The sequence below is a fragment of the Apodemus sylvaticus genome, chromosome 10 (assembly GCF_947179515.1).
Source record: "Apodemus sylvaticus chromosome 10, mApoSyl1.1, whole genome shotgun sequence".
Lineage (NCBI taxonomy): Eukaryota > Metazoa > Chordata > Mammalia > Rodentia > Muridae > Apodemus > Apodemus sylvaticus.
In genome coordinates, this window is record NC_067481.1 from 6,437,930 (window position 1) to 6,461,139 (window position 23,210).

At 51.3% G+C, this 23,210-nt stretch overlaps 1 protein-coding gene across 3 annotated transcripts in view; it reads right to left on the reverse strand.

Annotated features, from left to right (window-relative positions):
• Window positions 1-222: 222 nt before the first annotated feature.
• The window catches only part of Unk (unk zinc finger), a 30,343-nt gene continuing 7,355 nt past the window's right edge, over window positions 223-23,210 (reverse strand). The window contains exons 2-16 of one of the 3 annotated variants that reach the window (XM_052196076.1): window positions 13,543-13,752; window positions 12,135-12,311; window positions 11,857-11,987; window positions 11,110-11,245; window positions 10,468-10,585; window positions 9,732-9,816; window positions 7,787-7,926; window positions 7,253-7,453; window positions 6,556-6,621; window positions 6,000-6,174; window positions 5,005-5,106; window positions 4,708-4,896; window positions 2,756-2,937; window positions 1,950-2,207; window positions 223-1,624 (exon numbers count right to left, since the gene is read on the reverse strand). In XM_052196076.1, coding sequence (XP_052052036.1) covers window positions 1,469-1,624; window positions 1,950-2,207; window positions 2,756-2,937; window positions 4,708-4,896; window positions 5,005-5,106; window positions 6,000-6,174; window positions 6,556-6,621; window positions 7,253-7,453; window positions 7,787-7,926; window positions 9,732-9,816; window positions 10,468-10,585; window positions 11,110-11,245; window positions 11,857-11,987; window positions 12,135-12,311; window positions 13,543-13,752 — 2,326 coding nt within the window. In that variant the 3' untranslated portion in view covers window positions 223-1,468. The remainder of the gene's footprint in view (window positions 1,625-1,949; window positions 2,208-2,755; window positions 2,938-4,707; window positions 4,897-5,004; window positions 5,107-5,999; window positions 6,175-6,555; window positions 6,622-7,252; window positions 7,454-7,786; window positions 7,927-9,731; window positions 9,817-10,467; window positions 10,586-11,109; window positions 11,246-11,856; window positions 11,988-12,134; window positions 12,312-13,542; window positions 13,753-23,210) is intronic. The other 2 variants (XM_052196074.1, XM_052196075.1) reach the window with 2 other exon arrangements.

Sequence of the window (23,210 nt, forward strand, 5' to 3'; positions counted from 1 at the left end):
GTTCCATGACCTGGGAGGTCACTGTCTAAGGCTAACAGGCTAGTAGGTCCGGTCTGGGGTGCCTGAGCAGCCTTTGCCCCTGAGAGACTCTAGACCGCTTCAGTCGTTTCTCTACACTGTAGAAGGGACAGTAGCCATTTCCACGAGCCAAAAGCAGAGCTCCCACTCCCCTAAAGTCTGGATGTCCCCATCCTTAGTCCCACCCCATATAAACAAGCCACCACAAGTTCATAGTTTATTTCCAATAAGTTTGATTTTTGCATTTTTGTAAAAAAGGAGAAAGTTTTCACTTAATTCATTGAAAGCCCTTTCGTGCTGAGCCCAAGGGAGGGCCTACGCTGGGCAGTCTTCAGAGCCCTCTTGAGCCCTCTGGACACCCAGTACTGGGAACAGGGCTGCCTCCCTCTGCCCACTGCTTTCCCGATTCACTGCATCTCTGTACAGAACAATTTTTAAAATTGAAGCTAAACACAATATACATCAGACAGGCACGCACACACATGCACACAGGCGTCTGCCCAGAACGGCAGGACGTCAGCTGCACTCAAGAGAGCACCAAGGAATGCATACGGCCTCCTCCCAGCAAGAGGGGCAGGGCAGGGCTTGTGCCCCTTGGTCCTCACACTGCACTCCTCCCAACAATCGCCCTGCTAGCTGCCAGAGGGAGGGAGCTGTCGGCTCTACAGCCATGTGCCAAGGAAGGAGGCAGGGACGGGTGAGGGCAGTGCCAACCTGACAAGTGACTGTGGGTCAAAGAGGCCATCGAGGGATTCCAGACAGAGTGAGGGAGGAACAGCCCAGGCTTCAAGTTCTTGAGGGATGGACTAGGCCTTGACCCTGGAGGAGCTTTGGGGGCCCAGGTGTGGGAGTGGGGCTAGCCTGTAGCTTCGGCCTCCCTGCTCTGTGGCTGTCCCCAGAGTTGAATACGTATTTGGTAAACCCAGGAGCTAGTCTGGTTTAGAGTTTCAGACCTGCCTGAAGCCCTCACAGCTGGAAGTGGGGACCTGGGTCCCCGCTGACAGACCCTGGCCTGGAAGGGCAGGGTAAACGGAGCCTGTCCCTCCAGTTTCCCAGCATTCCCTGCTCTGGCCCCAGGAAGAAGTTAAAAATAGTTAGTTCCTACATAAAAAATGAGACAAAAACATGTTCAGTGTCAAAAGGCCAGTGGGAACGGGGGACGTCGTCTTTGAGCAGAAAGGATGGGGTAGGGACAGGAGAGGACTGCCAAATAGTCTCTTCTTTAAAAAGTGCTTGGTAAGTCTGTTTTAAAGTGTGTGTCTACATCTGTCCAGACATACACACAGACACTGCTCACGCTGGCACCACGCACACCTGCACACAGAAATGTATACATGTACATAATCATATACATATACATACATACGTACATACATACATACATACATATATATACTTTAAAAAGTCCTAGGTGAGAAGGTCTAGGCCCAGCGGGGCCTGGGCTGCAGGGTCACGACTGGAGGACATGGGCCCGGCTGGGCTGGCAGACAGGGCACTCGCTGCCCTCCGCACAGAGCTCGCACAGAACAGCGTGTTGGCACGGCAGCACTGCCCGGGTCTGCTCCTGACACTTAAGGCATTTCACTGACTGCATGTGGAACACAGCCTGCGGGAATAGGACATCGCGGTTACTGGAATGCCCGAGGTGACCAAGCAGCTCTGACTCTCACTTCAGCATCCCTGGGAAGAGGAACGTGAGGCCCAAAGCTCAGCCTTCAGAGGGGCCCACTGGCAGGGCAGGAGGGCATCCCACTGTAATGGCCAGACAGGGGCAGCTGGGTGACAGCTCCCATGCTCAGGACTTGGTTGGTATAGAGGTCAATGCCTCTATATCATATTTGATTTTGCCCTAGGCACCCAAGAAAACCCAACGAGGCTCAGGGGACATGCCAAGATAACTGTGCCCGCCATGCTCCTGACTGCGGGCTGACCTTGTCCACTTGTTCCAGGTGGACCCGCAGCTGCTTCTGGATGGAGTACAGGGTGGAGAGGGACAGCGCCTCCAGGTCCGGGGCGGCTGGCAGGGTCTGGGCTTCAGGCACCGTGTGCAGCCGCTCCAGTTCCTCCTGCAGCTTCTTCACCCGCAGCTCCAGGGCATCCCGCTGCTCCCGCGCCAGCTCACACTCTGCTCCAGCTGCACTGGCCCGCTCACCGGCCTCCTCTGCTTCCTTCTTCCAGGCATCACAAGCCTGTGGGCCCAAGAAGGAGCGCCTCATCATGACGGCCCCTGCCCCTTGTCCTCCCCCACTCTGAGAGCATCTCCAGGAGCCACTCTGGCTGTGGCGCCTGCTAGGAGGCTGGGCCTGCTGTCTGGGGAAGGGGCAGGGAGAAGGCTGCTGCTGCCTGTGGAGGAGAGAGGTTTCAGGACCCTGGCAGAGAAGGGGGCCGGACCTAGCATGACGGGGCACAAGGCAGGGCTCACACCTTAGCCTGCGGCCCAGGCAGCTGGGTGGCAGCTGGACAGGTAGCCTAACTTAGACTCTAGAAGCAGAGACAGACAGGAGGTCCTGGGGCCACTCTAAAAACAATTCCCAAATGGAGTCCCAGGCCTGAAGTGCCACCACCACAACATTCTGACTGGCAAGACCAGTTCTCCCATGTGGGGGAGGGCAAGTAGTTTTGTCCTTTTCTTTAGGACCCTGCTTCCCCCACCCGAATGAATGCCTGCTGTGTAGGATGGGCTCGGGCTCGATGCCACCAGGCACTGGGTACTGCAGGTGGGCGTGGGGCCCGGTACCTGCTTGGCCTGCTTCCAGGACTCCTCCCACTGCTTGATGGTGCCGTTGGCTTCATCTAGCTCTTGGCGAAGCCGGGCCAGCTCAGCAGCCCCTGGCCCTGAGAGGAAGGCAGGGGAAGTGCCTGGGGAGAAGCTTCCAGAGGCAAAATGCTCCCAGATGCTGCTGCTCATCCCGTTCAGACCTGCCCCGGGGGAGGAACATCAGCTGTGCAGGGCTTAGGCCCAGGCCCTGGCCAGCCCTGCATGGGCAGCCACAGGCTGACTGAACTTAGGCTGAGTGTTTGAGCTAAGTGTGTGAAGGTGTCCTTGGTGGAGTCACATCTAAACTTTAGGTCTCTCTGCATCCCAGTGAGAGGTGGCGAAGGGTCCTGACTGACAAGATCAGGTAGGACAAAAGCTACCTGCCAGTGCCTCCTGTGACGGGAGGACAGAGCAGGAGGGGACAGGTGAGCCTGGGCCTTCTCCCTTGTTTGCAGACAGGACAAAAAAAATGTACTGGCAAGAGCCACTGACAGAGCAGGAGAGGCCGAGTGTCTGACTCCAGAAGCCTCCTTCCCACCGGCCTCCCCTTAGCGGGCTGACCTGCTATCCACAGCTCTCTGGCTGCCAGGGCAGAGCCTGTGCTGGCTCCCTTCCACCCAGACATGCTGTTCTAGTCTCTTCTGCTTGCTCCCTTCCCTACTAACGAAACCAGATTTCAGACTTTCTTGCCCTCTAAGCAGTATCAGCACACTGGGGAAAAAAAGACACTGGATTGGTGCACACTTCACACAGACCTCTAAGCTTGACTTTTTTTAAGAGAAAGGGGAGGGGGGCAGTTGTCCTACGACACACCTGCAGTGTGCACTGTCTGACCCTGTCTGCCAGGAGACCTTACACAAAAGATAGTGCACGTGGCTCCTGTGTCACTCAGTACACTTGTGTGCCCAGCACTGCTGGTAGAAGCTGAGCTGACACTTGTAGTCACCCAGCAAGGGGACAGAGAGTCAGGTGGGATATCTCCAGAATATGGAAGTCAAGGATATAGCATTAGCTTTTAACTGGATACAACCTAACCTCAGAAGCCTAGACTGAGGACGAGCTGTGGATCCCGGCTGAGGTGAGGAGCCCGTAGCTGACCAGAACTTCAGAGGCTCTCTCTGCCTGGAGGCCCAGCTGGCCGGGGAGCAGGACGAGGGTGAGTCGGGGAGTTGTTCACGGAAGGCGGTGGCCTATGTGAATGTGCGTGCAGCGGCCTAGCTCGCATCTCCATGCTGTTCATCTCACTACTAAACCTGGAAAGCACTCAGGTCAGGCGGCTCCCTGATGCCTCTCCCTGCCAGGAAGATGCTTGAGACTGGGTGGGCCTGCTCTGTTTCCTTTGCTCCTCAGTGATCCTTGATGATGGGATAAACTGCTAGAACTCTGAGTAAGTGGACAAAATGGTGTGTGTGTGTGTGTGTGTGTGTGTGTGTGTGTGTGTGTGTGTCCCTGTCCCTTGGGAATCATACCACATGATCTGCTGGACTTGCTAGGCCAGTGCTCACTAAACCGCTCTAGCGTGATCAGGCAAAAGTGCACTGAAGAGCAGTCCTCCCCCCAGAGCCTGAAGAGCAGTCCTCCCCCCAGAGCCTGAAGAGCAGTCCTCCCCCCAGAGCCTGAAGAGCAGTCCTCCCCCCAGAGTCTGAAGAGCAGCCCTCCCCCTGGAACCCGAGGCACTGCTTCTCCAGGTGCTGCCTGTCCTAACGCATGGCTTGGCAATTCACTTTCTCCTCAGGACCTTGGCACCCACTCCACAGTACAGGAAGCTGAGACAGAGGCTGGGCTCCTGCCTGCTGGTCCAGCTGTGTGAGGATGGGGAACGTGTCCAGCCTGAAGCCCTGACTCTAACCTGTAGCTGGGTAATGTGTCATGGGCAGAGCAGACAAAGGAATTCGCTAAGTCACTAGGTTTTTATCCAGTCCCTTTCTTACCCAAAGATCCATGTGACGCTGAAGTCCCCAAAAATGTGTTTTCTGACTGACTCAAGTGGCCCTGGGGCTGCTGCAGGAAGTGTGAGGAGAGGCTGACGGGAGGGGACGGAGAAGCAGAGTGGAAGGAAGCTGAGCTGCCTAGGGAGCCAGGGATGTTCACAGGCGCGGAGCTCTGCAGCAAACTGCCGCCTGTAAAAGAGACACCGAGGGTGGGCCGTGTGAGGGCCAGGCAAGCCATGTGGGGGACAGGTGAAACTCTGGGGTGCCCCTTCAGGACATCCTGGCCACAGCCAGTACCGATTGTGATGCTGCTGGGGTGGGGCACGGTGCTGTTATCAAAAGTCTTCTCCAGGGCGGCCACTCCAAACTCGTTCAGGTCCAGGTCATCCAGGGCGGACTCTAGGACAGAGACTGGAGTGTGGGCTCCCGAGGACTGTGCCCTGGGCTCCGTGGGGATGGGGGTGGGGGTTCCGGCCCTGGCTAGCTCGTTCATTCCTGGTCTTTGCCTTTCTCTGCTCATCATTTCAGCCCGCACCAACCCTCAAGTCACAACACCTGCCCAGGCCAGCCAAGTACCCTTCTTTCTGAACTCTTCTGTTACCCCGAGGAGGAATCGAGCTCCAGTGTGGAGCCAGTCCAGTGTGGTGTGGCATTCTGAAGGCTGAGACCAAGGCCAGCCTGGGCTACATAGCAAGACCTCATCTCAAGGAGAGAAACTTGACTGAATTCAAGCTTGCAGTCCTGTCTGCACGGTGAGCGGCAGACGTGTAGTGTGGTCTCTGTATGTCCAGGCCGCGGGTGTCTGAGTTCTCAGGGCTAGCACTCTGGCCCTTTGAGAGGTATGCATACTAGGCACCTGCAAAGGTCAGTGCGTCTCTTTGGAACTGGCCTGGTTAGGAGAGGTGGTTTCTGTCCTAGATGGCAGAAGCAGCCGCTGCCTGCTTCCCCGGGGCCTGCAGTAAGGCCTGGCACAAAGCGGGCACACAGGCAATGATGAAAAGGGCACTGGCTTTTTCTTCTTGGAGCCAAGGACCATACCCACACGCCACTGAGTCACACCTAGTCCATGGCACCAGCTCCTAACCATCAGCACTCTGAGGATGCACACACGCAAGTGCTCCCTTCCCTGAAGGGGCTCCATTACCTGGTCTTGACCCTTCGTGTTGAGCTCCTTCCTAGAGTGACTACCCTGACCTGCCAGACATCTAAAGCATGTGCCACGCTCATCCACGTCTCACTTGAGAACACTCCAGGTCCAGCCCTCGGCTCGCAAACAAACCCTGCCTAGTTACCTATGACCGACTCTACCGTGTCGCTGGTTGGGTAGAAGGGCAGAGCGTTTGCATTCATGCCAGGGGCGCTGCTGGTGCCTGCAGGGCTGGGGGGAGTAGCTGCCAAGCTGGAGGTGATGCTGGAGGAGATGCTGGAGGTCAGGGGGCTGCCCACGGGGAGGATGCCCAGCACATCCTGCAACGAAAGTAGGACAGGCAATGGGACGCTGGCCTGCAGAAGCCTGCGGAGGCTCGGAGAGGCCAGGCAGGGAAAGGAACCAGGACTTAGAGGCCTGGGAGCTGTCCCAGGCCTACCCTGTTAAGTAGCTATAGGTAGAGCAGTGGAACTCACCCTTGAGGCTCACAGTAGTGGGGGGACAAGCAGGGGACTGACATGTTCCCCAAAATTCCTGCCGATGGCTCCAGGGCCTGACCTCCACCCTTTCTAGATTTGGGGTTGGGTGCCCCAGAATCCTGCCTTAGTTTGTGGAGAAACTGGTACCTACTTGCTGATGCTAGCTGGGGCTCTGGGCGTGTCCTAGCCTAGTGATACCAGAGTGAGAGGGGAGCTTGGTACCTGTTTGGGTTGAAGCAGAGGCTGCTCTTGACTCCTGGGCTCTAGCGAATGGGATTTTAATTTAGCCTGAGAGAGAAAGATCAGGGAGCAGGAGGTGACTGCGGTACCCGGCAGCTCCATGGCTAGTGTCCACCTGGCCTTGCTATGTCCACTGAGATGGGCTGGTCACCTGCTACCCAAAGCCCTCTCCTCCTCCTCCTCCTCCTCCTCCTCCTCCTCCCAGCTTTCTCTACATACACACACCCTCTTCCCGCCCCCTTCTCTGCCTCCTAGCCTTAATGGGAGGCTGTCTCCTAGAGACTCCCCTGTCCTGGGCCTCAAGTCCTGTCTTCTCATCATCAGGAATCACAGTTTGGAAGGGAAAAGGGGACAATCTTGTACCCACTGACTGGCCTGAAGGCTCTGGGGAAGCTATGCAGCCTTTTGCAGAGCGAACACAGCTTCATGAAGGGAACAGGAAAAACCACCCAGAGGGTAGGTGAGGTGCTGGGCAGCCTCCTGAGCCTTTGCAGCCTCAGCTGAGCCCAGGGACAGGCATCAACAGCCCTGCCCAACCCTGAAGATACTGAAGGTGGACCCGGGCCTCTCAGTGTCCCGCCCACAGGTGAGCCACGCCTTGTCTTGAAGCTACTCTTGCCCCACAGAAAAGGCTCAGCTTACTGGCCTCACACCGTCTGATGCTCCTGGAGCCCTTTACCTGGCACTTGAAATTCTTCAGGTACTCCGCCCCAGCCTGGTCTTCCCTCTCAAAGCCAGGAGCTTTCTTGTAGCTGCCAGGGGCAAGGCTGGACTCCCCAGGGAAGACCAGGCCCTCCAGGTTGGAGGCCTTCCTGCTGGGGCCTGGCGGGGAGCTGCAGAGGTGAGATGGACTGCCCAGGCCAGTATTCCTACAGAGAAGCTGCAGAGGGGGGCAGGTTGGTGATGGGCAGGGTATGGTGGGTGCAGGGGATGGCCACCCTCCAACCCTGCTTCAAAGGCTGTGCACAGTGGGCATCAATTAACACTCAGGGACCCCTGGGCCTCAGAAGGGATTTGACAAACAGAAGCAATGGAAGGCTTATCCCAGCTCTGCCCAGGCTGATCACTACTGGCTCTGAAGATACATCCCCACCTCTCTGTCCCTGGCCCCAGGACAAATACCAGGGCCTCAAGCTCCTGGGGCAGAGAAAGGCAGGAGCTCGCTCCTGGGCAGGCAGGGTGGCCACCCACTCACTCCCAGACAGGCACGTACGGCGCTGAGGTCAGGGGCATGCGGGCTGGAGGGGCTCACAGGGACCGAGTCTCCGGCAGCCGACGGCATATACAAAACCGGTGCCGCCTGGGTAGGGCTGGATACAGCAGAGGACTGCACATCATCACCTAGGGGGGGCGCTGCAGGAAAGGATGGCGGTCAGCAGGCTGTCCCTGCACAGACACCCCTGCACATCTTCCAAAGGAGCCACACATGTCCCTGCCACCAACGCAATAGATTAGTGATTTCTACCTGCATTGTATATTCTACTGTTAACTACAAAACAGAAGAAATATGATGGGCTCACTCCACGGAAAAGAAAACAGGTTCAGAAAGGTCGGGTCGTTTTCTAAGATAACAGGGACAGGAGACAGAGGGCTGAATCTCAACCCCACCTTGAGGAACCCCAACTATTGCTTAACAGCTTCTCTGCACCGCTGCCATCGAGTGGCCCCAGTCTCCATGCTGCCAGCTACTCTGAGCCCTGTCTGCTCTCACCCTAGAGCTTTCTGCATATTTTCTCCTCGCAGAGACAGAGCTGAACCCAGAGAAAGAGAGGAGAAGACCCTTGATCTGCAAGGGAGAGAGGTGGCAAGCCCAGCACCCACTCCATGACAGAAGAGACTGCCTGGAGCTGGAGCGCAGCGCCCCAGACCTGTGCTGTGTCAGTGCAGCAACAAGCCACTGACACTCCTGAGCTCTGAAATGGGCTGAAGGGGAGATGGCTCAGTGGTTAAGAACACTGACTGTGCCGGGCGGTGGTGGCGCACGCCTGTAATCCCAGCACTTGGGAGGCAGAGGCAGGCGGATTTCTGAGTTTGAGGCCAGCCTGGTCTATAGAGTGAGTTCCAGGATAGCCAGGGCTATACAGAGAAACCCTGTCTCGAAAAAAAAAAAAAACAAATCCAAAAAACCAAAAAAATAAAACCCAAAAAAACAAAGAACACTGACTGCTCTTTCAGAGGTCCTGAGGTCAATTCCTAGCACCCACAGGGTGGCTCACAACCAACTGTAATGGAATCTGATGTCCTCTTCTGGTACGCATATACATAAATCTTTTTTTTTTTTTAATTTATTTTAGAGCCGGGTGGTGGCGCACACCTTTAATCCCAGCACTTGGGAGGGAGAGGCAGGCGGACCTCTGAGTTCAAGGCCAGTCTGGTCTACAAAAACCAAAAAAAAATTTTTTTAAAAATGACTAACATCTAAGACTCAGCAAGAAAACAGTAAACACCTTGATACTTTTAAAATTAATTACTTGTTAAAATTATACCTTTCTTTTTCTTTTGGTTTTTCAAGACAGGGTTTCTCTGTGTAGCCCTGGCTGTCCTGAAACTCACTCTGTAGACCAGGCTGGCCTCGAACTCAGAGATCAGTCTGCCTCTGCCTCTCAAGTGCTGGGGTTAAAGGTGTGCGCCACCACTGCCCTGCCACTGTACCATTTTTTTAAAAGTTAATTAATCAATCATTTTGAGGCAGGGTTTTCCTACATAGTTCTGGAATTCACTATGTAGACCAGGCTAGCCTCAAACTTAGATAGCCACCTGCCTCTTCTCCCTCAGAGTTGGTATTAAAGGAGTGCACCACTTAGCCAGCTATGAGATATTGATAAATGAGGCAACCTTATACTCTGCTGGATGGCTCTGCTCACAAGGGCCAAGCAGGCTCACTAGGGAAGAGCTCTGTGCTCAGGGAACTGAGCTGGTCCGGGTGTTGGAGATTCTTGGTGCCTCAGCCTTGCCTGGGATTCAATGTCCAGCAGGGCGAGTCTCTGACTCTATCTCAGGCCCTTAGATAAGGTGAGTTCCAGAGAGATGAGGGAACTGTAACTCCCAGTGGGGATGAGCACAGGGCACGCCAGACACTGATCCCATCCTGAGCCTCGGCAGTTTAGGGGAGGGAAAGGAAGACAGGGACCGGCCCCAGGGCCATGGGAACTACATACGTTCTATGTGGGCAAAGGCGCAGAAAGGTCCTCGGGGACAGCTGCCCGACTGCTGCATGTCATTGCACTTGGTGGACTTGTAGATCTGAGGGGGTTAGAGCAGAGCAGAGCAGAGCGGAACAGAGTCAGGTGGAGTTCAACCACAGGCAGACACTCATTTGAGGCAGGGCTAGTTTTGAATCCCTCTCCAATTCAGCCCCTTTTATTCCCCCGTGTCTCCACCAACTTCTTTTTTAGGGGGATATTGAAATATAGCCTCTGCCTGCCTTAAACTCATAACTGTCCTGCCATACTGTCTCATGTCCTGAAGTGACAGACACACACCACACACCGTGCTTCTCATTACCAGCCTCTGCCTCAGATCTTAGGGAAGCCTACAGCAACGCCCTCCGAGAGGTAGGTCCTCTCAGGAGTTGACTGGGGTGACACCCATGAGCCTCCTCATACTGAATGAGCCAAAGCCCAGGAAGCACACGGTCACTTTCAACACAGCTATCAGAGAGCCTGGGCTTGCGATCTCTACTGTGTTTACCTGCCCCCCAGTGATGTTTACAGCCACAGAAGCTGTCTTCACATCTGTCTCTGTCTTGCTATGCTACCTTGGCTCCCACAGGACCAGGGCAGGCACAGGCATGACAGGAGCAGCAGTACTCCAATATCGAGCAGGTAGACTACCCATCCTCTAGACAGTGCCAGGACGCGCTTGCTGGCTCGCCCTGCCCTCCTCAGGACCCACCTCTGGGTGGAACTGCTGCTCTGTGCGCGTGTGGCAGTACTGGCAGGCGTCTCCGTTCTCACACTTGCCAGGGTCTCCCCACTCGTCCCCATGCTTGACGTTTGGACAGGGAGATGACCTGGTCCGACAAGAAGGGCGGACAGCGAACGGCAAGAGGATGAGCCTGGGACCCGTTCTTAGCTCCAGAGTACCCCACCCTGACCACCCTGGTCTCCCTGTCTCTCAAGTTCAGGTACAGAAATGGGTAAGATCAGCGATAGAGAAAGGGTCTCATTGGGGTGCTATGTCAGGCTGTTCCGCTGGCCATGTAACGAGGGAGGACAGTTTTGTTCCCGTGAGCCAGGCACTAAACCTCTGACAGCCTAAGAGGCAGGCCACAGCCATATCACATTTCCCACACTGGCCTGGCCCTACTCCAGCACACACACCCTCAAGAATCAGCAATAGATGGGCCTCATGCAAGAACTGGAGAGGGCTCCCACCATCCAGCCGTCCTTCGCAGCCCCTCCTTTTATAACTGGGCCCTGTAAACCCAGGGCCTGGCTTCCTGCCTCCTTGGGAACTGCGGTAGTGGCAGTCTCAGCCATGATCCCTTCCCTGCTACTCCTCCCTCCTATGGCTGGCCTCTTGGGGCCAAAGGACCTGTATTTGTGCTTCCGGGGACTCCGACGCCGGTCCTTGCTGTTGTGGTAGTAGGGACAGGCATAGCCCTGGCGGCACAGCCGTGGAGGCTTCTTGCACGGCTCCGTCTTATAATTCCCCAGCACATAAGCAGTCTCTGCACAGAAGGTCAGAGGGCAAAGGTCAAGGAATGGTGTTGGAGCATCCCAGCAACAGCAGTAGTAGTGTAGAGAGGGCCTGGAAGAGCCAATGGGAAGGGGGCCTAGAGCTCAGATGCCATGCAAGCCATCAACACTTCTTTACAGGCCAAGGACATGCACGGTGTGTGTGTGTGTGTGTGTGTACACGTATGTACATGGGAAAGCCCAGGGGAATCCTGGGAATGTAGCCCATCTGGATCTGGAAACTCCCTTACAAGTGCCTTTTGAATGCCAGGTTTAACATGAAAAGAAGGGTAGAAGTGGAGCTGGAGAAATGGCTCCTCGGTTCAGAGCACTCGCTGCTCTCACGGAGGCCCTGGGTTCAGTTCAAAGCACCACATGGTGACTCACAACCATCCATGCGTATGCATATGGTACACAGAAATACATTCACACAAAATACTCCTACACATAAATACAGTACTGAAAGTGAAATATTTAAGTGGGATGATGAAGGACCAGGTTTCTAAGTCGTGGCAGCTTTAGCTGGAAAAAGCAGGTAGTTTCAAGCCAAGGCATCAAGCAGCTGTAAAGAGGGGGTACCAGGGCCACCTGAAGTTGCCTGTACCTTGCCACCGGGGTTCCTCACTGAGGATTTTTTCTATCATGGCATGGCTGGCTGCCCCAGCTGACTGGCCTTCTATGCTGCCCTCTACAGTAGTCTGGCCGTTCTGCAAGGCCTCCATGGCCTGGAGCTCCCTGGGAGAAGACAAAAGGACAGACTGGGTGGAGAGGAGCACAGGAGAAGGGAAACAGCACAGTGCCTGTTCTTTCGTCTTGTTGAGGTCAGCAGCTACAGAAGCTAGGCCCCTTGTAGCCCCTCTCCACAGCCCAGCATCAGCCTACCTGATGTCGTAAACAGGGGAGCGGAGGTCATGCGGACCGTGGGCAAAAGCGCAGTGCAGGCCATTTTTGGTGCAGTTGCCTTTTGAGTCTGTCTCATGGATGCAGATTCCAGTTTTATAGTAACGGAGGTGATACCTGCGCTCAGTGTCCCCAGTGGTCCTGTGCAGGAATGGGCACCTGGAACACAGCATCGCAAGTCAGTCAACTCTGCCTCCTGAGGCCAGCTGCTGAGGGCTGTCACCATGATCCGTATGGTACAGTGGTGGTAGACTGAGGAAGAGAAGGATGAATTCTCTGGCCACCAGGGATCTGTGTCTGAGTGCTAAAATCTGAAGGGCTTGGAGCCCCCAGGCAGCTGCTTGCTTGCTTGCTTTAAGGGACTTATGGATAACAAATGCTGCCCAACTCAGGGACTCCCAGGAATCAACCCTTTGGGACTTGAACACGTGTCCCATGAGCTTTAACAGGCTTCTGAGGAGGCCAGCTAGCCTTGACCTCCATGAAAAAGGCTGGCCACTGTAGGAAAAGTGCAGAATACAGCACAGACCCTGGGAGCGTGTCCCAGCACTTTTCTGAGAGGTTGAAACAAATGACAAGGAAGGCCAAAAATGGCTCCAAGTTTGCTACCTCATTTGTTTTTTTTTTTTGTTTTTTTTCCGAGACAGGGTTTCTCTGTGTAGCCCTGGCTGTCCTGGAACTCACTCTGTAGACCAGGCTGGCCTCGAACTCAGAAATCCGCCTGCCTCTGCCTCCCAGAGTGCTGGGATTACAGGCGTGCACCACCACCGCCCGGCTGCCACCTCATTTGTTATTAATGCCATACACAATTCCTGCGCAGGGAATTGTAAAAGGACATTTAAAGTCACCGAACAAGCTAGGTGGCACGTGCCTTTAATCCCAGCCCTTGGGAGGCAGGGGCAGGGGCAGGTGAATGTCTGTGAACTTGAGGCCAGTTTGGTGTACAGAGTGAGTTCCAGGACAGTGAGGATTTTGTTATGAGACTCTGTCTCAGACAACAACAAAGATCAGCCAATAGGGAGACTAGTGAGGCAGGCTCACTCTGTCTCTCAGCTGCCACCAAGGTGGGAACTGCACCGGACGGTGCAGCAGATGGGGACAGGACATGGAGGGTGAAAGAAAATCCAGGAAATCAGCTTTGTCCACATGTGGTCCTGTGGCCTTAGTGGAAGAAAGGCTGATGTTTGCTTTTCATATAAAATAGGCAAAGGAAAATGGAAGCTACTCCCAATGCTGTACCTTTAACTCAGGGCCGGTGAGCCCAAATCTGACCTATAGCTTGTAGCCAGGCTCCCAAAGCAGCCGCGCCCAGCTTCCTAATGTCACGCTTATTCTGAGGGCATCGGACCCCGGAGACCTGGGCTCCTCTGAGGGCAGGCAGGGCACTCACTCGTCGCCCTCTGGGCAGAGGCCTGTAGCCTCGTCGTACTTGGTGCAGTAGACATCTGGACTGTAGTTGAAGGTGCCGTCGCGCCGGCGGATGGAGCGGCGGCGACGCTGGTTTACAAAGTGCCAGTGGAAGCAGGTGTAGGGCCGATGCTGCGTGCACTTGTGCTGCACGAAGAGTGGGCACTGCTCTGTGCGGAACTCCTTCAGGTACCTGCAGAGAGACTGTCTGTAAGGGGTAGGACAGGAGCTGTGTGAGCCCCCCAAGTCCCGAGGGTCCTGCTCAGGGGTGCTAGTCCCACTGGGACAGCAAGGGTGGTCCAGGGCCGAGTCTGGATCTCAGATTTTAGATATGTCCCAGCATCTAGGTTCCACACAGCATGAGCCACAGGCCACAAGAGCCCTGTGTATTGTAGAGGCCAGCTTTAGTACTCAACAGCAGCTTGGCTGAGCCATCTGAGGTTTCCCAGGCCAAGCCACTAATCATAGGGAAAGGGTATTCACAAGAGCATGAGTGGCCTCCCCAGAGTCTGTGGTTCCTTGCTGCCCACATACACCTGACCAGCCCAAGACTTCCCTTATACCAAGAACCAGGCTGGTACTGTGGACTGAGGGGAGAAATATGGAGACATTGCTTTGCAAAGTGTCCCTCTGGCTAAGCTGTGATCACTGTCCTTGAGATGTCTTTACACCCACGCAGATATTGGGAAGTTCACACGGAGGTTCTGACCTCCTCCTTAGACTAGACTGTCCTGGCATCTCACGCAAGATGAACAGCTAGGGCTGTTCTCTCTCCTCTACCCTCACGTAGTACTAGCCAGGGTATCAAAATCTCTCCCGTACTCCACGCAGTGGAGGGCCTCAAACCTTCACCCTGATGGGACATAACTTGGGACAGTGCTTTCTTCACTTAATCCTACCTAAGGTTCTCCTAGACTGGGGTGGAAACTGTCTTGTTGCCTAGGCAGTCAGTGCAGTTTTCTTTAAGTATTTCCTATGTACAGTGTGTGTGGTTGGGTGGGAAAGGGAACACATGCCACAGCACGTGTGTGGGCTCAGAGGACAACTCTGAGGAACTGCCTTTCTCCTTCCCCCTTCACATGGGTTCCAGGATCCAACTCGGGTCACCGGGTGCTACCATCTTCAAAACCATCTGGCAGGCCATTTTCTTCCGACATTCTCTTGAGTGTAATTATACAGGCAACCAATGGGTTGTGAGGTGAGATACAGAGTGCCCAGTGTAGAGTGGTTATATATGTAGGGAGTAAGGCAGAAGCCACCTGACTTGAACTGGCTGTTGCTGTTCAGGTGGAGGGTGGAGCTTTGATCTGAAGGGCAGAGAAATAAGTCTTTCCGCCCACATGCCTGAAGACTAATCAGACCAACAAAAGCAGACCCAGACATGGGATCTGAGAGAGGTGTCTGGGCACTGGTGCAGGGTCAAGCACTAGGGACACTGGGACAGGACAGGAGCAGGTGTCTGCCCTGCTCGTGTTTTCATGGGAGACACACAATGCATGGACAGATGGAAAGGTAAGAAGGGATGTAAGGGCTTTGCTCCTAGTATCTTAGGAACCAAGAAGGATCTCTGACCCAGGCTGGGATGGAAGAAGGGTTTCAGGGAGGGCGTGCCAGCAGACATCGTTTCTGCAGATGGGAACAGGAGACACACAGTAGCTAACTCATGAGCGCCAGGCTCCTCTACTGGAGTGAGTACAGCAAACTCCACAGGTGACAGAGCTATCACCACTGGGCCCCAGATGCACCGAGGCACTGGAGAGCAATCTGGGAGGCCGTAAGGCCTGATGCCCTACTGGTTCTTTGGCATTTAAACAAAGGATCTCTCCTATCTGCCTGTCTGTCTAGAAAGACACCCTGTGCCTTCTTGGCTATATTCAGGTACCAAGCCCTGGCACTAAGCTAGGGTCTACCCCTGCTTACTCCAAGCTACTAAGCAGATCCTTCTTTGAGAAATCCACATTCTTCCTACTCCTTGGGTCCACTAGGAGACGAACTCAAGTAGAAAACGGGGTAAAGAAGAAAGGAGGAAACAATGAGTAGTTTCCTAGCACACCCCATGGGGCATCCTAACACTGAGCCACTGAGTATCTGTGACTATCTAGCTGGTATCCAATATTTTACTTCTCTCTTGAGGCTGGTGTTGCCCAAGCTGGCCTTGAACTCCCAGGCTTAGGTAATCTTTCTGCCTTAGACTCCTAAATAGCTAGGATTTTTTTAGGTGCGAGCCATTTAGGTGCTAACCATTAGGGAACATGGTGTGTTTTTATTTGTAAAATAAAATTGTGCTCTTAAAAACAACACGGTGTGGTAGCACAGTCTTTAACCCCACCACCTGGCACAGGCATGGGCAGGTTTGGCATCAGCCCGGTCTATGCAGTGAAAACATTTGAGGCTGGGCTTAGTGGTATACACTTTAATCTCAGCAATTAGGAGGTAGAGGAAGACGGATCTGTGAGTTGGAAGCCAGGCTTTACAACATAGAGGATTTCAGGCTAGCTAGGACTATTTAGTGAGGCTCCGTCTCAATAATAACAATAACAATAAAACAAAACTAAACATTTGGTTTGCTCATCTTGGTGAGAACACGGGAGACAGGGAAGAACACTCACATGCAGTCCCTAACCTGGGGTAGAAGCTGTCTACGCCTGGGAGCATGCATGCTTGGAGCAGCAACGTCTGCAGTGCCGCATGCACACGGCCCCACACAACCTGCCTGGCAAGAACTCCTCAGGTGGGGTTACGGCAACAGACCATTTAAGCCACACTTCCACTGCTACTGCTTCTGCTCCGTGTCAGGTACACCGTTCTTTTTAATAGGCTCGTTATTCTTCCTAAAGCCTGGCAAAGCCAGCACCACCAATCAGCCTCGCATTCCAAGTGTCTTTTTTTTGTCTCCTTCATTCTGGCCACAACTGGAATGTTTGTCACCAGAGAACTTTCCTGCCTTTGTTCACCTCATTCCTTACCTGAGGAACTGTCAAAGGCTAGACTGAACGGAAACAAACCTTTGGATGTCACACCGTCCGTGAAGTCTTCCTTTCTTCCACTTAGCTCTCTGTAAGCTCCCCACTGCCCAGAATAATGGGGACAGATCCAGGGCCTTGCACATAGTAGGCCAGCACTCTCCCACTAAGTTATATACCCAGATCCACTCTATGCATTTCTTAGTTCTTATTCTGCTTTGCATATTAATCATACACACTTTCCTTTATAGGCTGACTATACTTTATCTGAAATGCTTGAGATGAAAGTTACTTAACATCTTTTTTGAAGTTGGATAGCTACACACTAAGCTATCATGAGGATGGAACATTATTTACAAAATGTATGTTTTACATACATTTTAGAAGTATCAACTCCTGAGAAACCAGAATTATAGGCATGTACACCACGCCCATCCATACCTGTGATCCAGTACACAGAACAAGGAGAGAAACTTTCCACTTGGTTTTAATTTTTCTTTATTTTTGTATTTACACGTGTATGTGTGCATGCGTACATGGTCCACGTGTGTGTGAAAGCCAGAGTTGATGTTGGGTGTCTTCCTCTATTGCTCTCCACCTATTTCTTTTCTTTTCTTTCTTTTTTTTTTTTTTTAAGATTTATTTATTTTATACCTGTGAACACACTGTCACTGTCTTCAGACACCCCAGAAGAAGGCATGGGATCCCATTACTGATGGTTGTGAGCCACCATGTGGTTGCTGGGAATTGAACTCAGGACCTCTGGAAGAGCAGACAGTGCTCTTACCCCAAGTCATTGCTCCAGACCCCTCCACCTATTTCTTAAGACAAAGGTTGTTGCTGAACCTGAAGCTCAGCAGTTTGGCTAGACCAGTAAGCCAGCAAACCATCAGAACCCTCCAGTCTCCACACTCAAAATGCTGAGAGTACAGGCGTGTGCTACCATGCCTAGCTTTATCTGGATGCTAGGCATTCAAAACCAGGTCCTCATGCTTAGGAGATAAGTGTTTTTACTGAATGAGACATCAGGCTCGGCCCTCTCCTTGGGATGTCATGTCTGTGATCACTTTTGTACTTTAGGATCTTAGGTTAGGCCTTGTCAGCTCACACTGCTCCACTACACATGACTATATACAGTACTACTACTACTCTACACGACTCAACAGCAAACCCATAAGAATCTGACTAAGAAATAACACTTGCCTGTTCTCTGAATCAAGCATCAAAGGAAACACCAACACCTCATGACAGCAGCACAAGGCAGACCCTCACAGGGCACACCCAGCCTTCCGCCACGTGAGACGTGCTAGAGAGCGACTCAGATCTTAGCACTCAGAACTGAAATGGACTGCAGGAAAAAATGTTACAGGACAAGAGGCCAAACACAGAGTTTTTTTAAAGGAATACTTTAAGAACTACAAGATGGCTCAGTGGATAAGGGCAGCCATGCAAGTCTGACATGGCTTTAATCCTCAGAAACTAAGAAAAATGTTAAGAGACGACTGACTCCACAAAGCTGACCTCTGGCATCCACGTGCAAACCCCCATCACACACAGTCATAAATACATACAGACAAACAATACATTTAAAAAATTAGAGCTACTTTTGGGGCATTGAAGAGATGGCTTAGCAGTTAAGGCATTAAGCAGTTAGTGAACTGAGGACCCAGGACCTCCAGCGGTCCCAGGTTCAATTCCTAGCACCTCTCTCGCTAGGAGACTAAGCTGCTCCTGCAGGGACCAGAGTCCAGTTCCCAGCATCGATGTGCACAGCTCAGTCACCTGGGATTCCAGCCCCAGGGGCTCTGATGCCCTCTTCTGGCCTGAGGGCACTGTACTCACGTGGTACACATACCCGCGTTGCCCTCTACACATATACATATAATTTAAAATAATAAGAATCAATTTGGGGGGCTGGAGAGATGGCTCGGCAGGTAAGAGCACTGACTGCTCTTTGGAAGGTCCTGAGTTCAAATCCCAGCAATCACATGGTGGCTCACAACCATCCATAATGAGATCTGACTCCCTCTTCTGGGCTGCTGAAGAGAGCTACAGTGTATTTACATATAATAAATAAATAAATCTTTAAAAAAAAAAAAAGAATTAATTTTGGGCTGGAGAGATGGCTCAGCGGGTAAGAGCACCGACTACTCTTCTTGAGGTCCTGAGTTCAAATCCTAGCAACCACAGGGTGGTTCACAACCATCTGTGATGAGATCGGATGCCGTCTTCTGGTGTGTCTGAAGACAGTTACAGTGTACTTACATATAATAAACAAATAAATCTTTAAAAAAAGAAAAGCCAAGGAAACAAACAAAGAAGGCAGATGGGAACAAGTCCGGAAAGGTTGAGCGGGGAGAAGATGTGAGCGCGAGGGACAGACGGTATACACAGAAGAAGGTCCCAAAGGAATACAGACAAGTTATCAAAATCCAAACAGGGCCAGTAAGACCAAGGCTCAGCGGCTAACGGCACTGCACCAAGCTTGGTAATCTCAGTTTAATCCGTGGTACCCACACAGTAGAGGAAGGGAGATTTATGCAAGCTGTCCTCAGTCACAAGCAAGTGAATACACATACAAATAGATAAATGTTAGCAGGAACTTGGTCCTACAACTGTGTGTGAGAGGCAGGCAGTCTGAGGGTTCTGCAAACACTGGAAAACAGATGGACAAAGAGCAGTTCACGAAGGACTGACCCACAGGTACCCTATGGACTCAAGACTTTTTGGTGCAGATGCTGCCAAGGAAGGCCCCTGTATAGGGCTACTGAATGACTTGGGCTGAGCTCAGAACCTAGTAAGAGGTCATGTACACCGCTGCATCCTGAGACTAACATAAGGAGGTCCTGTCACAAACTGTAAAGCATTTAAAATGTATAAATGATTGGGCCTGCTCTTTGAGATTCAGACAAGCTCACCAGTCCCTCCCAGCTCCAGGCCGCTCTAAGCTCCATCTGTGTTCAAGGAACCCTTACAGCAGCTGCCTTGTGACTGTGCTCAGTAAACCACAGACACACAGTTGGCATGACCATGAGACAGACCCTTAATCACTATTAACTGTGCTTATCTGAGCGAAAGGAAAATACAAGCAGCAGCAAAAGGTTAGCTGTCAGGCTGCCCTGTGTGTATCAAGGAGCATGTCCATCAGGACATACCATACTGCAAGTTACTAAAAGAAAACAAGAACCAGGCACATGCCTCACACCTTCAACTTCAGCACTCAGGTGGCACAGGCAGGTGGATCTTAGGAGTTTGGAGCCAACATGCTCTACATAGAAAATTTCACACCAGCCAAACATACATAGCCAGACCTAACCTCAAAATGAATGAATACAGACAGACAAATGTTACCTTTAAATACGTCCTGCTAGGTACTTACTTCACACACACACACACACACACACACTCTTCATATAGTCACTACAAAGGACTCTTACATCAATAATAAATTATAAGTTAGTTTTCAAGTTAGAAAAGTATTGATCTCTAATTTATGTTTAAACAGATTAGATTCACACAGACTTAAAAAAAATTAGGTCACCAAGTAACAAGCACTTGTAAATAAATTAACTTTAAAAGACACAGTAAATAACAAAATTAATAAAAAAAACTAAGACATTAAAAACTAGTTAAAGCTTTAATTAGTAACACACCATGTAAGAGGATTTAATCAGCTCTTTTCTGATCTCACCCACTTCTCTCCCATGAGAGTGGTTCTGTAAAGCCATGATGAGACCCGCACCTTCCCAGTCCTCGTTAAGAAGCTGTACGGGTCAATGCTGAACATGGACGTAAACTGTGACACAGCAATAAAGGGAGGAAGCCTTGGACAAACTCGGTTTCTTCTTTATCTATCTGGATCTTCTTTATCTCCTAAACAAACTGAGCCACCAGCGGGAGAAGGTCCCTTCACAGAGACAGAGAATGCTATGTCTGCCTTTAGTTGCTAGACTCCTTTCCGTCTTCACTTTCTCCTCAGCTCGATAGTGCTGTCAAATTCTACACACTGGCAAAGAAAAAAGGAGTGAAAATTGAGGGATTTTACAGAAAAATAATAAAAAGTTTGCTGTGCTTATAGGAATGCAGATATAGCACCAACCTACATGCCGCAACCGCGAGGGATGGCTGCCCTAAACACCCACGCAAACCTAGGCCCCCACAGGACAACAGGCTCTTACACCCTAGCAGACAGTCTTTCCCGCCCTGGGAAGTAAACCCAGCTCATGTCAGGAAGCCATTGGGGAAAACAGGCTTCTACCATTTAGCAGTTACCAATTTACAGAGACAACTCTTCTCAAACTTGCTATGAACGCCTACTTAGCGCAAAAGCTCTCTAACCTTCCTACATGGGGGCTCGCACCAGCAACACATGTAAGAATGTGGATACTAAAGGTTGGGAGGAGGGCACCTTGAAGCTTTTTGCAAATCACAGTCTTTCTCATATTGAACAGGAGGATGATGAACAGATCATAGGTTCAAAGCCTCTCTATGAAAGCAATCTTTATTAAAACTTTTAAAATTTGAGAAGAAGTTATACAGTTTGAACTCATTAAAGTGTATATCTGGTAGTTTTCAGTACATTTGAGGATGTGCCATCACTGGGCTGAAAATGGACTTCAGCTGGTCAGGGGCTTGACCTTGGCTAGATACCCTGATCACATAAACCACAAATGGCAACGCACACCTGTAATCTCAGCAGTCAGGAGATGGGGGGCAGGAAGATCAGAAGTTCAAGGTCATACTTGGTAGAACAACAGCAGCAAGTGTGAGGCCAGCCTGAGCTAGCCTGAAAGGGAGGGGGGTCATAAGAGGAGTAGCAGGGCACTGCGAAGATGGGAGGGAGAAACGTCCACATAACTAACGTGGTGATTAAAAAAAATTTGGGGGTTGGGGATTTAGCTCAGTGGTAGAGCGCTTGCCTAGCAAGTGCAAGGCCCTGGGTTTGGTCCTCAGCTCTGTTAAAAAAGAAAAAAAAAATTTTTTTTTTAAGCAGAAAAACCAGTGTTGCTGGCCATATAATCCCAGCACATGGGGACAGGCAGGCGGATCTGTGTGAATTGCCAGGGATATGTAGAGTTCCTGTCTCAAAGAAAAACAAAAAAGATGTAATCAACATAGCTGTCTAATTCCAGAATATTCCTATTGAACAAAAAATACATCCAATGCTTCTTATGATCACATATGCTGTTTTACCCATGTTTCTCCAGGTGTCTCTGTAGCTAGGCATATCAAGAAGACTATTGCAGTGGTGGCACACACCTTTAATCCCAGCACTTGGGAGGCAGAGGCAGGCAGATTTCTGAGTTCAAGGCCAGCCAGGTCTATAGAGTGAGTTCCAGGGCAGCCAGGGCTACACAGAGAAACCCTGTCTCGGAAAGAAAAAAAAAAAAGAAGAAGAAGAAGGAGGGGGGAGGGGGAGGGGGGAGGAGGAGGAGGAGGAGGAGGAGGAGGAGGAGGAAGAAGAAGAAGAAGAAGAAGAAGAAGAAGAAGAAGAAGAAGAAGAAGAAGAAGAAGAAGAAGAAGAAGAAGAAGAAAAAAAAAAAAAACACTATTTAGGGTGACTCTATAGACCATATGCTATTCTATGGAATGCTGCATGCTTAGATAACACCAAACCAAAATTCTTAGTATTTTTAATGATTAGGCTAATGTAACCTTATGTAGTAGCTAAGAATGGCAGAAAAGTTTACATTCAGCATCTACCTTCACAGAACACATTAGTATGCCCCCAATTCAGGAAAAGCAGCAGCCAGGCAGAGTGTCGCGTGCCTTTAACCATTAATCCCAGCACTCAGTGGCAGAGGTAGGCGGATCCCTGTGAGGCTCAGGTCAGCCAGGGCTATACAAAGAGAGATCCTGTCTTAAAAATAAGGGAGAAGAAGCAGTAATACTCAGATTAGCCACAATCGTCCAGAGTTGCAACTTCAAAATACAGAAGGTATACTTGGCCAGTGGGAATACTTTAGGATCAAACACGATTGAATTACAGAACAACAAAAATAAAAACTTTAATTATTAAACAAATTCTATCCAGATTGGAAACATAACCAGAAGCTTTTCTCCTCCACCATGTATTAAGGTAGATGGAACCTGTTTTCATAGCTCCTAACCCAGTAGCTTCTAACAGAAATTAACAGCCAGGCAAGCACGTAGCAAGAAAGGCTGCCTGTGCAGTTCTCTAAGGGCTCTAGGTGTGCACATGGCTTCTGAGACAGGAGGAGACCTCACCTGCAGGCATCAGGGTGTGGGAAGTGGGAAGCAGTAGGTCCACGAGGGTGTCTTGTTCTCTGCACTTAGATGGGGTGCTATCTCCAGAGGAGCTCCTTACAGAGTGCCCAAGATGGAGTTCTCTAAGTTGTGCTCAGAGTTGTCCAGCTGCCCTCAGCAATATGTCAGTCTTTGTAGGTTGACAGAGACCACCAATCAAAGCAGATGCGTAAGGACTGAGGGAGCCTTCTTTAGTATCTAACACTGCTGGACTAAAACAAAGAAACTTAACCATTAAACTCTAATTACTTTTGGTATGACAAATATCAAGTAGGTACGGAGCTGAAGAGCCTCGCTCACTCGTGCCAGCATGGCACTGAATTAAGGGCATTGGTGAGCCTAGACCTGAAGCTACAAGGAGCCTTTCTGTTTTGCAGGAAATTAAGTTGATTTGATAAGCATGTAAATAAAATCCCGAAAA